Source organism: Cupressus sempervirens, chromosome 8 (genome assembly GCF_028749045.1).
Source record: "Cupressus sempervirens isolate cs-2001-9-10 chromosome 8, ASM2874904v1, whole genome shotgun sequence".
Classification (NCBI taxonomy): domain Eukaryota; kingdom Viridiplantae; phylum Streptophyta; class Pinopsida; order Cupressales; family Cupressaceae; genus Cupressus; species Cupressus sempervirens.
Window position 1 is genome coordinate 86,966,341 of NC_143125.1, and position 18,190 is coordinate 86,984,530.

At 35.1% G+C, this 18,190-nt stretch overlaps 1 protein-coding gene across 2 annotated transcripts in view; it reads right to left on the minus strand.

Annotated features, from left to right (window-relative positions):
* Window positions 1-18,190, minus strand: part of LOC149541759 (mRNA-decapping enzyme-like protein) — a 101,085-nt gene that overhangs the window by 11,536 nt on the left and 71,359 nt on the right. For both annotated transcript variants that reach the window (XM_089796871.1, XM_089796870.1), the window contains exon 7: window positions 839-1,300. In XM_089796871.1, coding sequence (XP_089652997.1) covers window positions 839-1,300 — 462 coding nt within the window. The remainder of the gene's footprint in view (window positions 1-838; window positions 1,301-18,190) is intronic.

The window sequence follows — 18,190 nt, forward strand, 5'->3', positions numbered from 1 at the left end:
CAGATTTGTTGGGACGTAGCCCTCAATAAGATCAAATTTGAAGGTTCTTATGCATACAGTTTGATCAAGGCAGTGGATCGGTTTCTAATATTGTAGTTACACTTTGCAGGCAATGGATTTTTAGTGAAGGCAGCCACTTTGGTTCAGCCTGGCATTTATTACAGCAACTCACCTGGATCCCATTTTCAGTTAGCATCCATCTTGTTTGAAGCACATCTATATTGGTACTATTTTGGAATAAATCAAACTCTACTGGTATGGTTTTAGAATCATTTCTAGATTAGTATGCATTGTTGCATATTGTTTCTATCACTTCTATTTATCAGTTGTTATTTATTCATTGTAATACCTATATTCTGAAAAATACAAAAAGAAACAACATTCTTCTCCAACTGCTGTCTAGCTCTATAAGATCAAAGAAAAATCTACAGAAAAATATAATTTATATAATTAAATATTATAGCAGCAGCAGAGCAAATATCCATTTGGGATATTTCATTAACTTGATTATTTTATTAGATTTTAATTAGCCAAAATGTAAGCATTGATTGCCTAATCCAATATTTCCAAAGCTTCTTTCCTTCAACAGAAAATTTGCATGCATCATCATATAAGATAGAGGGTTGACATCAATATACAATCTCCATAATCAAGTTCTTCCGATGCACAACTCTCTTTAGTAACTAATTCAATATGAAGCTCAACATATTTCTGCAAACTTTATTCTTTCAGCATGCTCTTACAGAGAATAAATAAACTCCATATTTTTATAAGATTATCTATGCACTTGAACTAGAAAATACAAAACCAGCATAAAATACATTGAAAAACAGTATACCTTCACTAACCGAACTAATGCGTCACGGACTCCATCTCTTGTAATTACCGGGCCTTGATTCAATGTTGAAGCTGAAGCCAGAGATTGGGAAGGAGCAGGAGGGGGAAAAGGTTGCAGAAGTGGTGCACCAAGTGAAGGCTGAAGAGATGCAAGAGGATTAATAGGAGGAGCCATTGGTGCAGAAGGAAGTGATAATGGCATCGATGTAGATAAAAGTGGTGGTGGTACAAAGAATGAAGGTTTAACAAGAGTAGCATGACTACCACTGCTCACTTCTGATATATCTAATGGACGAGCAGCCATGGGGACTGTAGCAGGCAATGGAGGGGATGGTGCTGGCATTGGAGGTAGACTAGGAGAAGAAACTGATGATGAACCAATTGGCAGAGAATGCACAATGGTTGAAGGCCTCATAGATGATGAGGATGAGAGTTCCTGACGATTGTTTAAATGTAATGATGCCTGCAAATTTTACAATATATCAAATATACAATATTAACCTCTAAAAAAAAATTAACATTACCTGCAACATCATAAGACAAATAACAGTGACAGAAGAAATTAAATAATATATTTTTCTTTCCAATTTATGACAGTTGGAAAATATATGAGATCAAAGGACGCAGCCAACTCAAAACAAGTTTTAGCTTATATTTCTTATAGCCTATATTATCGGGTCCAGCGGCTTCATGGCGGGACCAGGCTTTGGTTCAAACTTCAAATCAGTTCTGGGTACCATGTTGGTACACTTCAGGGTTTGCTGCAAACTATCTTCACCCTGCACACTGTCCTTTACAGTCTCCCATGCCTGCCCTTTCTGTGTTCGTGATGATTGCTCTTTCTGTGTTCACTCTCCTGCACTGGGCAAATTGATGTATTGCCTGGTCTCGTAGTTTATTGATGTATGTTTAAAACTTAGGAACAAAAAAAAAATTAATTTGATGTATGGTTATAATTTATCAATGGTTCGAAGAATTTATCGCCGTTCGTTTAATAATGTAGTGCATATTATAATACTATATGGATAAAGTTTATTAATATTTTGTATTTGTTAATAATTTGATATTATTTTTTAATAATTTTAATTTAATGTGTAAACCTATATATATATATATATATATAATTAAATATTATATTATTTAATTTTAATAAGCAATGCATCTGATTATATTATTTGATAAATTAATTAATTTCAAATATAATGGGGGACTCTACATACATACATACATATATATAACAAACTCAAACCCCATTTCAAAATTTTGCAATACCAGAAAACTGGTTATTTGAACCCAAACCCAAACTGGCAACTTAGATTATAGCTAATCAAGTGTGCATAAAACTACTTGGCTTATTACTATCATTGGAAAATTTATCCCGTAAATCAACCACATAATGAACAATGGCAGTATTACCAGTGAATGGGCATTTCGGGGTTAATCCCTTCCCACCCCATTTGCTTAAGGTGGTCCAATGGGAAAGACCCCAAGAAGGTTGGTGGAAGTGTAACTTTGACGGTGCCTCTAAAGGGAGCCCTGGCCCTTTTGTGACAGGGTTCATAATCAGAGATTCAAAGGGGGATCTTGTTGCTTGTGAAGGCAAAAATCTTATAGGTGGTACAAAGTAATGTTGCACAAGCTAAAGTGGCTCTCTTGGCAATCAGAGCCTCAAAACAATTATGAGCCACAAATTTACATGTCGAAGGTGACTCACAAATAGTGACAAACACCATTTGTAGCATGGAGGCATGGCATCTCCAATGATTACAAACTTTCACACATAAAAAGACATGGGAATAGGGAGGTTGACACAATGTTGAATTGAGGATTAAACCTTAACCTTCTTGAAACTGCCATTGACAATTACTCTGATGTCAGATGGGAGGAATCAAAGCAACCTAACAATTATTCTCCTACTCATTGAGCTAGCCACCTTTCCCCTCCCATTAATGTAGCATGCAGCCGATGGAGTTGAGCGCTGTCATTATTTTTGGAGTGCTGAGATGGATGTGACAAGTCGTAATTGCACTCCAAGGATAACCACCTTAAGTTATCAAGGTGTGTGCCCTCAAACTTAAAAGCATTGTAAAATTGCAGAGAATTTGCAGAGCAAAAAAAGAGCGTCTGTGGAGGATGGAAATTTCATTTTCTCCAATGCCAGACACAACAGAACTCCTCCCATGGACACAATAGAAGAATTCGCTTGGAAAAAATGTTCAAATTTGTCAACCACAAGCTTGCAAATGTGATCAATTGGTTGCTTGGAGAGATGTTCTACCAAGTGGAAAAGTGCCATTGCACCAACATGGACATTTATTCAATGATTATGGCATGGGCACTGTGATTGTGCAAAGCTAAAGACATTATTAGATCTATGATGATTAAGTTGGTTCCTGCTGAAGCATTATTGGGTTTAGATGAAATTCTTCATGCATCAATTCCTGGCATTGGCATTAATTTGGGAGAGAGGCAGAGTGGAATTGAAATAATCCTAGGCATGAAGTACACTCCATTCATTTGGAGATTTGAAGAAAGGTTGAGGCATACATGCTTCAAGGATGCAAGGAAGGTATGGTTTTCCCTAAAACTATTGGTCATGCAACAGATAATTGATAAGGATATTGTACAGAGGAAGGCTCGTGTGCGGTGGTCAGGTGGTCTGCAGAAGATGAAGAGTGGCTGCAAGAGCTTAGGCGCACAAGGAAGGAAACAAATAAAGAAGAGGAAGACTGCCCGGAAACTTGAATTAATGTCATGCTCAGAGCAAGGATCATTGTTCCTCATGCACTTAGATGAAGCCAGGTCAATCTTCCCTCCCCTTTTGATGTGCTAGTCTTGGGTTTGGTTGGGTTGGTCTCTCTTCTTCAATTTTCTTTGTTGTTGTTAAAATTATCAAATTACTATGGTGTGTGGGCTACTGTGGAAACGCAATGACATGTTTTTTTGGAGAATACTCTTCATGGCAGCAGTGCTACTGCCAATTTTGTTTGAAGTTTTAAAGAGGCTACAGCTTTTCACAAAGGTTTGGTTAGATGCAGGATGGGAACCCTTCCCCTTTTTGCTTAAATGTATAATGGTGAACTGCAAAACATCCAGGAAAGTTTGAAATTGTTGAAAATAGCAGATTTGCAGATGTTTTCTTCATTGGCAGGGTTGTAAATGTTAAGGGGGTTTTAGTGTGGTTTTCTTTTGCATTGGTGTTTTGAAGTGTTAAGGTTTCTCTGACCACCCATTTTTTGGGAATTTGATGTAAAATTGTAAATCTCTGTAATGACAGTGGTGGAACTCTTGAAACGAGACTGTAAGGTAGTTTGGCTAATAGGGTTTTTGGGTGGATTAATCATCACAATGAATCCATCGTAGGAAGTTTGAAGCTGGTTTTCAATTACTTACTTACTTTGTGTAATGTCTCTTTCTATTTCAATAAAATCAAATCTATTACCAAAAAAATAAATCTATTCACAGAACATGTACAATGCCAAATGCAGACCCATTGTAGCTACTAAAGAGAAAAATAGGCAGAAAACCAAAATTTTGCATTGGACATTCACTTTTTCCTCAGACCAAGACCCAGAAGCCTAGAAAATCTGAAAAAAGTAACACTTCTACTTGGCTTACATATGTTACATGGCCGTGTCCCCTATTTTTGGTCCTCTACAAAACGTTCTGTAAACACATCCCATGTCGTCCCCCCATCCTGTTACCCATCCCCAAGATGCCATGGAAAATTTTAAAAAGTCAATGTTTTTGTAAGACAGAAAAGTTACAAATTCAAGTGGGCCTTGACATTAACAAATGGTTCTAAGCTGGCACTGAGTGGAACTTTCTTTCATGCATGCATCAAAGTGTTTGAGTTGCAGGCTTATTTTGTGTCTCAGACAAGACATTTTCTGATTTCACCATAAATGTTGTCATTAAAAGTTATATAAAACATTAAAAATATATATAATATATGAATATATTTTGAAATTTTCACGGGTATATATATAATCCATTAACCAAATAATGACCTATGTCAGCAATTTAAAATACTATTTTTTATATAGTCAACATTATACTGGACCATGAAAAATGTACAATGCCAGGTGGAAACTCAGTAATGCCCACTAACAGGAAAGAATAGGCAAATCCTAATATTTTACACTGGAAATTCACTAATTTTTTCTGGACCAAGACCCAAAAGGCAAGGAAAAATAACATTTCTACTTGGCTTATTAACTATTTTACAGGGACATGTCCCATGTTTTTGGCCCTCTAGGAAATGTTCTGGAAATACCTCCCCTGCCATCTCCCCATCCTTAAGACACCGTGGGACATTTTAAAAACCAACAAAAGTCAATTTTTTCTTATGACGGCAAAGTTACAAATCCAAGTGGACTTTGATATTATCTAATAGTTCTAAGCTGCAACTAAGTTGACTTGCTGTTTCAGCATGCATCAAAGTGTTGGAGTTGCAGGTCTAGTTTGTGTCAAAGAGAAATTTTCTGATTTCACCATAAATGTTGTTAAAAGTTATATATTTTGAAAAAGTCACACACACACACATATATATATATATGAACCAATAACCAAATAATGAACAATGTCAGTATTGTAAAATACTATTTTAAATATAATCAACATTATACTAGACCATGAAAAATGTACAATGCCAGATGAAGGCCCGTTGTTTCCCACTAACAGAAAGGAATACGAAAATCCCAATATTTTACACAAGATTTTCACTATTTTTCTCAGACCAAGACCCAAAAACCTAGAAAAGCTAACAATTCTACTTAAACAAAATTAAAACTAGGACTCCTGCTGATTTACACTCTTCACAATGGTAATTCTTCTCTGAAAATATATTAAAGCACCAGTCATCTTTATTAGACCAATATACTGTCTTAAAGAGGGTAAAAAGCTTCATTTATGACAAGACAACCAGAATTGTTGAATCGTCCACCGCTGCTAGATCCAGCCGCAAGTTCATTTATATCTCATCCATTCCATCCACTAGAGACAACTTCTAAAGGTATCAATGGAGACACGCACTCAAGCTCCTAACCACCCCTACTACTAGGGACCACACTAGAACCCCCTAGTAAAAGAGCCTGATGTTTGTAGAAGTCATTGATGCATACCATTGTTCATTCCTGGATAAGCTTGGGGTTGTTCTTAAAATCATTAACTTACACTATTCTTGATAAAATGTGAAATGGAGTAACTGCCTCCAATGAAGATAGGAGTTCCTATGGTGTGAAATAAATAAATTAAAAAAGACAAATTATATAGCTCCTCAAGTGATTTAACATGTTGATGTGATTTCTTAGGGAAGCTGAGTCTTGAACTGAAAATCTCCCAAAGCAAATAACCCAAAACAGACCACTAAAGGATGAATTCACGACTTAATAGATATGTGCTAATTACTTTAATGAGCATTCACCTGGAACCTTCTAGTTTACTACCAAGAACAAAAGGTTTTCCCCATTATGATTTTTTTTTCAATAGGTGTCTTACTCTTTCCCACTAGCAAAAGCATATCTTAGCGAGTTTTGCCCAAGGAAATTAATGTGGGGCCAAATGTTGACCTAATCTTTAGATTTCCGTTTATAACCTGTGGCAATAATTGTTATGGTATATGGGCATTTACAAATAAATGTGATTCATTTGTAGCAATGCATCCTTATCCTTGAGCTTCATCTAAGACATGTAGAAGTCATATCACCCTACAAATAGAATTGATTACTACTCTAGGCCACAAATCAATCAATGGGACCACAAAATATAGTGTAAGAAATAATGAATGTCACTTGAAATGGTATATTCAAAATTGTGTTTCATGCTTTTATTGAAATAGGGATGATAAATGATGATCTAATGTGGCTAAAGCAATTTGATGACAAAATCATGCTTCTTAGGTAATTTCTTCCACGCTATACACTCCCCTGAGGGACTTTCTCCCAACTCTGCTAAAAGACATACTAAATATGCTCATGTTTGAACTACAGTTGGAGGCAATCTTACTACTGGCAAGCATGCGATCTATGCACTCATATAAAAGAGGATTGTCAACATATACAAAAAAATTATGAGGTTGACTGTAAGGGATACAAAAGAGAAGAAGCCATCTCAGTCACCCTCTTCCATTTCTTTGTTTGAACCCCCTGCCCAACCAGGTTCACCCACGTTATTAACATAAGTTGCAAAGGCATCCTCTTAAATAAAATGATATAGGATTCAATTCTTATCTCTGTTGGTTCCTCACACCTTTCTTTTGCATCCACTACAACCTTTTTGGCCTACCCCATGCCCAACCTGGTTCACCCATGTTTTAATCATAAGGTGCAAAGGCATCCTCTTAAATAAAATGATATATGATTCAATTCTTATCTCTATTGGTTCCTCACACCTTTCTTTTGCATCCACCACAACCTTTTTGACCTATCCAACTTTTCCAATGTCCTTTAGTGTATTGCACATGGCACATGCACACAACAAAGACCTTAGTATTTTACTAACTGCTTTTCTCACATAGACTCAATTAGTAACCACCAAGACATTGGGAGGACCAAGCTGCTAAAAGGCATCTCACAAAATTTGAGACTGAGACTTCATGCTTTTCAAAATAATCAACTTATACTGAAGATAAGCAATGTCGAATATTGGTCCACCATATGGCACTATGTAACCTTCATTTCCTCCATCAATAAGTTAACCATGGAATAATTTTTTCCTTCAAGATTGTGCTCCTCAACCAGATCTCACAAAGGAATAAAAAATATGTCCTAGCTTTGCATACCTTGATCATATACCCCTTGTACTAAGGAGATGGGCAACATGAGAGGGAATATCGTTGACAAAAAGAAAATTGCTCTAGAATTCACACAAAACATATATATAATTGGATTTGAAGCACCACCTTTCATTTCCCCTTTGACTCTACTCCACCCATTTCAAAACTGGGAAATGCGGGAAGCATAGCTGCTCGTCACAAAGCACTTGTGGAAGTAGTAACTGGAAGAATGATGTCACCATTGTATATGTGGTTTTCTCTACCTTTCTCAAGTGTCATCTTAGAATAGGATTCAACTCTACCAAATATATATATAAATATAAGAGGTGTACATTAATCTCATGTCTCAATGCAAACTGATGCAACAGATTTTGTTGGCTTCTTTGTAAAATTTCTGAACAGTGTAGAAGTTCAACTGGTAAAACACTTGTACATTCCTAACTAAATTTTCTGTATTTGGATTTCAGCTAGCCTCACTCTTCCCCAAACTTCCATCACGCAATTCAAAAATTTCATGGTCCCTGAAGTAAGCTCACCTAAACCCTCAAAATAGATAGAAGAAGAAAAGAAATAAGATTAATTAAGAAACAGCAGTCTTTTATATTAGGAAACCGCTCCCTCATTTTCATGCTTTTAAGCTTTTCACTGCATTGCAAGTGCCCAAAAAAGAAAACTACCTTTTGCTGTAACACATTTCAGGTTGATTTAAAATGCCAATAATGTTTTTTAGACTATTTAGGACATTCCAGCTGCAAAAAAAAAAAAACTTTTAGGAGTTGTAGGTTTTGAGTGAAAGAAAAAACAGTGTTTATGAAAAATCAAATAAACAATGATTTTTAAACACATAAAAAAACAAATTTGTATAGTAATAAAACTAATGAACTGAAAAAAGGAACAGCAATTTACTTGATCACATCACAAAAAGAATTTCAGTATGAACAGCAATTTACTTGATCACATAACAAAAAGAATTTCAATCTTATGTATAAACATTAAATTATTCAACATATTTTTACTGTATTCTTATACATGGGGAAAACAGAAACAACGAACAAACTTGGTTATATTCTGTATGGTACAAATATAATAAAGAAAAATAATGGAATTGAAAAGATAATTGATTGAGATATTCAATGTTGAACAAAGAAGAAGAATATTCCTTAAATAAGCAATCACAAGATCTTTCAATAACAGAAACGATTGAGAACTAAAGACAAAAGAGAAAGATATTAAACCAACTAAACAACTTAAAGAACAAAAAGTTACTAAAAACTAACAGACTAACAAGAAAGTTACTTACATGAACATTATACTAAATATTGCAGTATTGTTTTAATACTCTCCTTTAATGGTCATTCTACTAACTACCCTACAGAAGATTTGACATAGTCTGCAGGGCATTTGGCTATGAGCATAGAAGCTGACTCTTCTTCAGATGTTCTATGACATGAGCCTTCTCCTTAGACCCTCTCTAGTTGAATGTCTGATCAACCAACTACTTTTCGTAAAACTTTTGTGCATCACCAGGTACAAGAACAAGTTATGCACCTTCTAACATGATCTGAGGTAATTAAGCCATCCCTCCCATCATCCAGAGACCAAATCACTCCCAAAAAAGAACTTTTTTCATTGTTAAAAAATCAGTAAAAACTTTGAAACCACAACTTTGCCAAATTTTGTCAGAGAAGTAACTGCTACAAACAGCACCACAATTCTATGGAAAAATCATCAAACCCTAGATGCATTGCTGAAATTACACAATTTTGTCATAAAGTCAACAAAAGGCAAAATAAATAAGAAAATCAAAAAATTTGGGAAAAATCATGAAAAAACCCTCAACAATTTTTGGGAAAAAGATCACACAAAAACACTCTACGGTCAGAAAACCCTTGCAGATCTTAAAACACTTCATTCAACTGGTTAGGAAATGGTAAAGAAGTCAGCAAAAACCACAATTTTTTAAGAAAATTTGCCAGAAACCAAAACACCTCAGTTTTATCAAAAAACATTGAGCAAAAAATCATATGTAAATTTCCTCACAAAATGGTAAAGAAAAAGCACAATAATTTATTCTATAGAAGAATCCACCAAATAAAGCCCACAATTTTTTATTTTTGAAAAATGGGGAAAAAACATGGAAATGTTCTCAAAATCGAGTAAATTTCTAGGTAGTTAAACCACAAATTTTATCAGAAAAAATTGTTAAAAACCAGCCCTACATATTCAATTGTAAACAAAGGAGAGGAATACTCTTTAAATAAGCAATTACAAGATCTTTCCATAACAAAAACGATCAAGAACTAAAGACATAATAGAAGATTATTAAACTAACTAAGCAACTTAAAGAACAAAAAGTTACTAAAAACTAAGACTTCAAATAAAGTTACTTATATGACCATTCTACTAATATATCTTTACTAGGAATGACCTTAAGCTCGCATGCCTTCCTTTCCCCCCTCTTTTCAGATTTCGTCTTTCAAACATAAATTCTAAAATGGAAATTGTAAAACAGAAAAGGGTTTCAATTTAGTCCACATTTAGCAATTTTTTAGGGTAAGACATCTTCAGGTCCTCATTTAGCTTTTTGAGCTCCTTTTGATTTCTCTTTTTATTTTTGTATTTGATGAAAATAATTAAGAAAACCTTGAGATGCCAAGGCACCTCCATGGAATGCCAACAAAGGCAGGCATTCCTTAAAATGTCCCCCAAATTGTGGAGACATTCCTAAGGTCCTCCTTCTTCTACATAAATTTGGGATTAAGTAGGATAAACCCCTAAAACATTGTCACTTCTAAGAAGTTCCTTTAGGGTGCACTAGTTTCAAATGTATCACAATTTTGTATCACACCAAAAGACATTGTTTGGGTACAAATAGTTATGCTCAGAAAGTTGTTGCATAAAGCGGGAAACATGACTTTAGCAAAGATATGTAGATTTGCAATTGAGAAAGGAAGAAATAAAATTGCTTGGAAGGGAGAAATAAATAGCACAAAGAAAAGATGAGTTAAGTCAAACATAAGTGAAGTAAGGTTGTAAGCTTAGGCTAGAATTAAAACTTCAGATGTTAGCTGTGGGGAAACAAAACTAAGGCAGTATGAAAGTGTGAAAGATAAAAGGTAATGGAAAACATGAAAATAATCAACAAGTACTAGATTCATTGGTGATATTCAGGATAATGAGATGGTTGAGGTAGATCATCCAAAGGCAAGAGCAAACTGCATACAATTAATTTTTCTCTTATGGCTAACATTCAAAGTGTTTATGAGCCCCAAGGTGCATAGGTGAAAAATAAACTTGAATAAGAAAAGACCATGGAAGTCGAACATCAAACTCCAATACGACTAGGTTCTTTCAGATCTTCCACCTTGAAAGAAACTAATTGCTTGCAAACGGGTGTACAAAGTCAAGTATAAAGTTGATGGTACACTTAACAAGTAAAAGGTACAGTTGGTGACTAAAGGATTCTTCCAAAGAGAAGATATTATTATAAGGAGACCATTGCCCCTAAAGCAAAGCTAAGAACCATTTGCTCGGTTCTGGCCATGGCAACATTGCTTGCCTGGAAAGTCCATCAAATGAAGATGAGCAGTGCCTTCCTCAATGCTAACTTAGAGGAACAAGTATCCATGACTAACCTCAAGGATTTCAAGTTGTAGGAAATGAGCATCAAGTATACAAATTGATAAAGGCTTTTTATGACTTGAAACAGGCACCGCGAGGCAAGGTATAAAAAAAGATTGATAGGTTATTTTCAGAGAAGTCCTCTAGATCCTAAATTGTATGACAACAAAATAGCCAATGACATCATCCTTCTAGTCATTTATGTGGATGATATAATCATAATAGGTACTGAGGCACATTTGATTGAGCAAATCAAATGAAATTTGAGCCAAGTTTATGACACGATAGACTTAGGCCTCCTACATTATTGCCTAGGTCTAGATGTTTGGAAGACACATGTTAGTATTTTCATTTCTCAATCTAAATTTGTGAGGAGTTTACTAGATAAGTCCAAAATAACATATTGCAAGTTCTTGTCAACACCTATTGAGAAAGAGTTGAATCTTTGAGCAAAACAAAGATAGCATTTGGGCACCTAGTGGGCAGCCTTATCTTACATTGATAGACTTGACTTAAGGTAGGTTGTGAGATACATTTCCAAATGCATAACAACACCTAAGGCAGAGGCATTACGTTGCAATGAAGATGGGGCTAAGAACTCGACTCTAGCATTTTGTATACAAAAAGAAAATATCCAAGGTCAACAGGAGACGGGGAGACTTCAAGGTCTCCGGTACTAGTACTGGTACTGGTACCAGTACGGCAATTTTTCAAATAGGAGACAGGGGTACTTGGAGATGGCAAATTTTTATTTTTTTTAATTTTTTTAATAGTTTAAAGAGTCTAATACTAAAAGTAAATACAAAATTTGAAAATAGTACTACTGTAAGACTAAAGTAAATAATAATAGTAGTGTCACATTAAAAATTAAAATAGACTCAGAGTCAAAGATTTCAAAACTCACATGATCACAATATTGTATCTCATAGACATATTTGTTTTTCGAATATTGCATATGATCACCATCATATCAGATTGATAATCACTGAGATTATCATTACATATTCAAATTTTAAATTCAAAAAAGTATAGTTTGATGCTGAATTGCTGATATGCAAACAAAAATGAACACTTTGTACAATAAACAAAAAACAGAAATATATCTAGTATTAGTATGTCGATGGTACTATCATCTACTCCCCAAGGTTGTGATCATCCATCTCAAGATCTTCAGCTATCATACTCTCCAAAAAATCATCTCTCCAAAAATATTTTAAATGATTTAATCATTTAAAGTGTTGAATAAAAATAATTTTTTAAAAGTGTTTCTAATGTTTTTAAAGTTATTAATTTATTAAATAAAATATTTTAAATGATTTAGTCATTTAAATTGTCGGTGGTCTTAATTTTTGTTTTAAAAACATTAAAATGAAGGCTAAAATATATAAAAGTATTTAATATTATATTTTACAATTATATTTTACCATGAGACTTCAGGGAGACTTCACTTTTTGGATTAGGAGACGGGGAGACTTCAGGAGACTTCGTCATGAAGTCTCCAACCTTTTTTGAGGTCTCCTGAGACCAAAAAGTCTCTGAGACGCGACTTTTAGGGGGGAGACGGGTCTCCCGATAACCATGAAAATATCATAAGCTTATTGGATTCACAAATTCAAATTTTGTCGATTTTGTTGATGACAAGAAGTCCACTTTTGGGTATGTTTTTGGACTTGGTACAAGTGCAATCACACGGATCGATAAGAAGCAAAAGGCACTAGCTCTCTCCTCAATAAAAATAGAGTATCAACAAATGGTCAAAGCACCTTGTGAGACAATATAGCTATGATGCTTTCAAACATGCAACTATATCATGTATGGCCTTCACCCTTGTATAGCGACCATAGTAACGAGACTCGCCGCAAGTCATCCGAGTCGCCAATTCGGGTTATCCCTGTCGGCTCAAAATGACATGTGACCCTAACCCGCCAAGTCATCAAATACTTTATATTTCTATAAGGTATTTCTATTAATATACCTTGGCTCGCCAAGTCATGAGCGAGTCCGAGCCGAGTCACGAGTCAAATTGCCCTTGCCGAGTTAGAGCTGAGTCCCAATCTTGTTACTTTGATTGTGACACTCATGGGGGTGTTAAAGCTAGCCACTTCCACAAGAATGTAAAACATGTGGACGCTCATTGTCGCTTCATTCAGCAACTTGTTGAAGATGTATCAATGATGTCGCAACTAGGGGTCAAACTAAGGGAGGGTATTAATGATGTAGTTAACAAATTGACCATTAAAGGAGGGTATTAAAATAATATTTTAATGTTTAGTTATAATGGCCATTTAAGTTGTTAGAATAGACTTTAGGTGTATTCTTTATTCTTTAAATTATCTATTTTTCTAGCTATCAATCTTATCCTTACCGGATAAATCATTTGCAACTCTTATTTTAAAGACCTTGTAACTCCTTTGTTAATATCGACTATTTTGGTAATCATTATGTATCATCAAGTATTTCAATTAAAAACACTCTTGCATCAAAAGGACGCAACACATGTAACAACGAGCCATTGTCGTTAAGGTAAGAACATTGTAGTATGGTATGTATTGATGATGATCAGCCAACAAAGAATGGAAAGCCAACCTCACGTGGAAACAATGTACAGCGAAAAGCATACCATGTAATCAAGCAATAAAATCTCCTCAACCTCATACAAGATGCCTTCAAACAGAGAATAGCTTCCTCCAGACCATTAACAGCCCACCATTGAACTTGAACAACAAACCAAAACTTCCTCAAACATAGCAAAAACCATAAAATTTCTCATCCAATGCAGTTTAGAGAAAATCCATCGGAGCCTCCAAAAAAAGTGCTTCATTTTCTTCAGAAGGAAAAATCAAATGAAATGGTATCCTTAAACATTTGTCAAAATGTGGCAAAAAACAAGTTATCTCCACAATCATACATGCAGCAATTAATGCAACTCAATATTAAGTACTCAAACTCAAGAAATATGGTTGTAAGTCTAATTTTTTGATTCTAGATGCAATCAATAGCTCAAAAAAATGTTAAAATACCCCAAAACGTGTACAATCTGCAAAAATCAACATATAAGCAAAATGAAAATTCAAAATTAGCTATCATCCTACTGCCTAATCCTCTTTCAAACCTTTACGACTCTCAAGATCATCTAAAGGTGCAAGAGAAAGGCATGTTTAATTTTTGACAAGAAAACAATCGACCAAAACCAAACACGATTTTTTAGGTAAAAAACAGATCAAAACCAAACACAAAGCAAAGACACAGATCAAAGAATACGAAATTCCATTTTTGAGGAGAAAACTATAAAACCCAACTAAACTTTTTTAAAGGGAAAAAATTATAAAAACCCTCTCATAATGAGTTGACTAGAATGCATAGGAGGCAACGTCTTTCTCATCCGAATGCGAAGTAGCGGGGACCTTCTGCTGAGACCCATTGTGTGAAGATTGTGCAGCTACCAATAGTTTCCTTAAATCTTTCTTCATATGAACAAACTTATGACAACAATTACATTGAACACACTTCTTATTTGAAGATGTTGGAGATTTGTCGGAGCCTATATGTTGGGGGAACTGAAGTGTACCTATGTTCTTGTTTGAGGCTTGCACTAGGAAGGCCATTTGTTTAGAAGATGAGGAGTTGGCCTAACTCCCATTGTTGCTTCCATCTATCATGTTCAAGAAGCTTATTCCAAAGATCGATAATGCTAGGGCAACACTAGTAGAAGTAATATTGAGTGTCTCTATGAAGTTCTTGTAGGATTAGGGCAGGCTTTTCAACGTGATTGATACAATATCTTCTTCCTCCATCTTGCAGCCAATAGCCTCTAACTAGTCACGTAGGCCTTTGACTTTAAACAAATGTTGCTTGGAGAGATGTCTACACATCCATCGTGATAAAAAATAGCATATTCTTCATAAAGAAAGCACGGTTCTTGTCTGAAGTCTCATTAAGATCCTTCAAGATGTCCCATATCTCTTTAGTTGTTTTATCGGAAGGCACCTAGGGGAGCTGATCATTGATAAGTAAAAGTTTGAGCAACATGATAATTCATCCCTAACTACATTCATCCCATTTATCTTGATCTGTCTGTAGTGTCGTAGGATGTCGTTGCGTACCCAAAATGATCTTAGCAAGACAACAATATTCAAATATCATTATCATGTGTTGCTCCCAGGTGTTGTAATTGTGGCCATTAAACTGTTGACTTCCCTCCAAAGTAATGTTGATCAAAGATGTCATCACTATAAAAGAGATTGCTAGTCAACCTAGTGAAGACACAAAAAATGAGGCAGATAGAACATACTATAAAGAAGAATAAATAAGCCTAAAAAAATTGGAAAAAAATAAATCTTTTTTTTTAAATTAACAGAAAACCCTAGACAGCTTTAGGGTTTTGAAACCCAATCCCAAGAAAAAGAAAAAACCCAGTTGCCAAAATTCTAAGGTTAGGGACCATAAATAAATAACCAAAAAATTAACTCAGATAAAAACGAAATATTAAAAAATCCTAAAATTCACAGGCCTTGGTTGTTTATCATTTTTTTTTGTTCAGAGCTGGATTTAACTGAATACAAACAAATATCATATGTTGTGTGGACAGAAAAGTGTGACGCAGCAGAAGGAACAAGACAAAAATGACAGGTGAAGAAATCACAGCTGCAGACCACGTGTAAGTTGGAGAATAGTGAGAGGAAAAATTTGGTGCCAGCTGATGTAGTGTTTTGTTTTACTTGCAGAAAATACGAAGACAGATTGAAAGCGCCAAAACTCTGCTAGCTGACAGGAAAAATGCTAGAAAAGGAAAAACGATGGGTCCACAGCGAAAACAAATGTGGGCCTGGGAATTTTTTCATGCATTTGTTCTTTTTTTTTCTGCTGAGCTGGTAAGTCATGCGAGTGTTGAAGAAATCGTAAGATGATTCCAGGGCACAAAAAAATTTAAAAATACACCAAAATTCTTAACACAGCCTGGAAGCCAGCTGCTGCTTGGTCCCCAATTTTGTTTACTGGTGTTTATCTTTATTACCATATTGGAGTGGGTTAGATAACAGACCTCTTGTTCCTTAGTTCATGTATCAGTTGCAGATTGCAATGAGTATTTTGTAGGCAAACTGTATGCGTTGAAATTGTAGCATTGATAGAGATCATATTTACCTAAAATGATTTCTGAGATTTCATTGAGAGTCTTCTACTTTGCTGGACTGAAATAATTAAGTTGGGTTATTTATTCTTGTGCCTCTTTACTCATCCTGTTTGTAGCCGCGTCTTCAGCAATCAAGATATTCTCTGCACTGTTCTGTTCAAGTCTCTGCATTATCTCTTGCCGTATTTGGTTAGAGTTTCAGTTTGGAGTTGTATTTTCTCCGAGCTGCAGTTGTTCATTGTCCATCAGAAACGACCTGTCATTAACCTCTATTATGGTCTTGCTGTATTTTGCTGTGCTTGGACTGTTCGTGTCTCGCTCTCTGTGAGCATTATGATTGTGCGGTGGCATCTCCATGTCTACCTTTCTTTCATTGTCAACAGCAATTAGTGTTGTAGCTTTATTTGTTTGGCTTTCTTCAATGAAGTTTCTTTGCTGTTATCATGAGCACATACTAAGAGGCATGATCAACTGTTGGCATTCTATGGCTGCTTGTATTATTCTAAAGTGAACATCTTGTGTGTGACCACTTCTTCCTTCCATGTTGGGGAGTTCTCTTTGTCTAACACTTGACAAAGAAAAATAACAATTTTATTTATTTTTCTCTGACAGAGCTGGTGTTATGGTAAATCAATGTTTTTGCAGTTGTATTACACAAAGGAGATGAAAGCTCCTTATATTGATTTGCAAAGACTATGTTTCTAAAAGAAACAATCATGAACTAAAGACAAAAATAGAAACTACCTAATAAACTAAAGACTAAGTAAGGTGACCATTAAAGAAACTTTATAATATTCTAATGCCCTTCCTTAATGGTCATTGCCTAACTGATTTGGTCACAAATTCTTCAAAACATGTTGCTACTTCTAAGACCCACCCTGGATCCGCAAAATGTAAATGACCAAGAAGCCAAAATTTGTCTATAAAATAATAGAGAAGGGTGTCCCCTTCTTCAGAATGCTTTGCAAGACAAGAACTTGCCACAAACTCTACCACCAAGATGAGTCTACCACTAACTCTCCCAAAATCAGCAAAACATCTGGCCAAAAATCATCACAAAATTCCAACCTGATGTTGGATAACAAAGCTGCTCTTCCCTGGAGACAAGAGACAAATAAAGAGAACAGATAACACAATTTTAGGGAAAAGTCAACAAACCCTCCAAACGTTGCAAATGGGAATGATCCCCAAAACAAACTACAAAAAGGCACAATTTTGTAGGAGAAAAATCAAGAAAATCAAACACGATTTTTGAGGTAAAAAATCAGTCAAAACCCAACATGATTTTTGAGGAAAAATGGTAAAACCCACCAATTAATTTTTGAGCGAAAAATTATAAACCCACCAAGGAATCCCATGCAACTTTGTGAATTACAGAATCAGAAATTTTCAACGGAAAATTTATAGAAACCCATTAGAAAGTTTTGAAGGGAAAAATTATGAAAACCCCTTAAAAATTTTAGGCAATAAAACACGAGATTTCGCATGGTAAACCAACACATGCAACAAACATGCAAGTACATGCAACCCTAAAAAATCAGAGACTTGCTGCAATCAAGAAATCGCAAGATCAAAACCCTTAACCAAGCTTGCAATTTCTAGCAAAAATCCTTGAAAACAGACCACAAAAGTTTTCATAAAATACCTCCAACGATTTTTATTTCTAAAAATCGAAAGCAAATTTCTAGACAAAATTCAAGAACAAAAGAGGCTCAAATTTTCCTTAAAAAATATGTCAAATTTTATTAAATCCCATTGCCCTACTCTGATACCATGTTATGGTAAATCAATGTTGTTGTTGTCGTATTACACAAAGGAGATCAAAG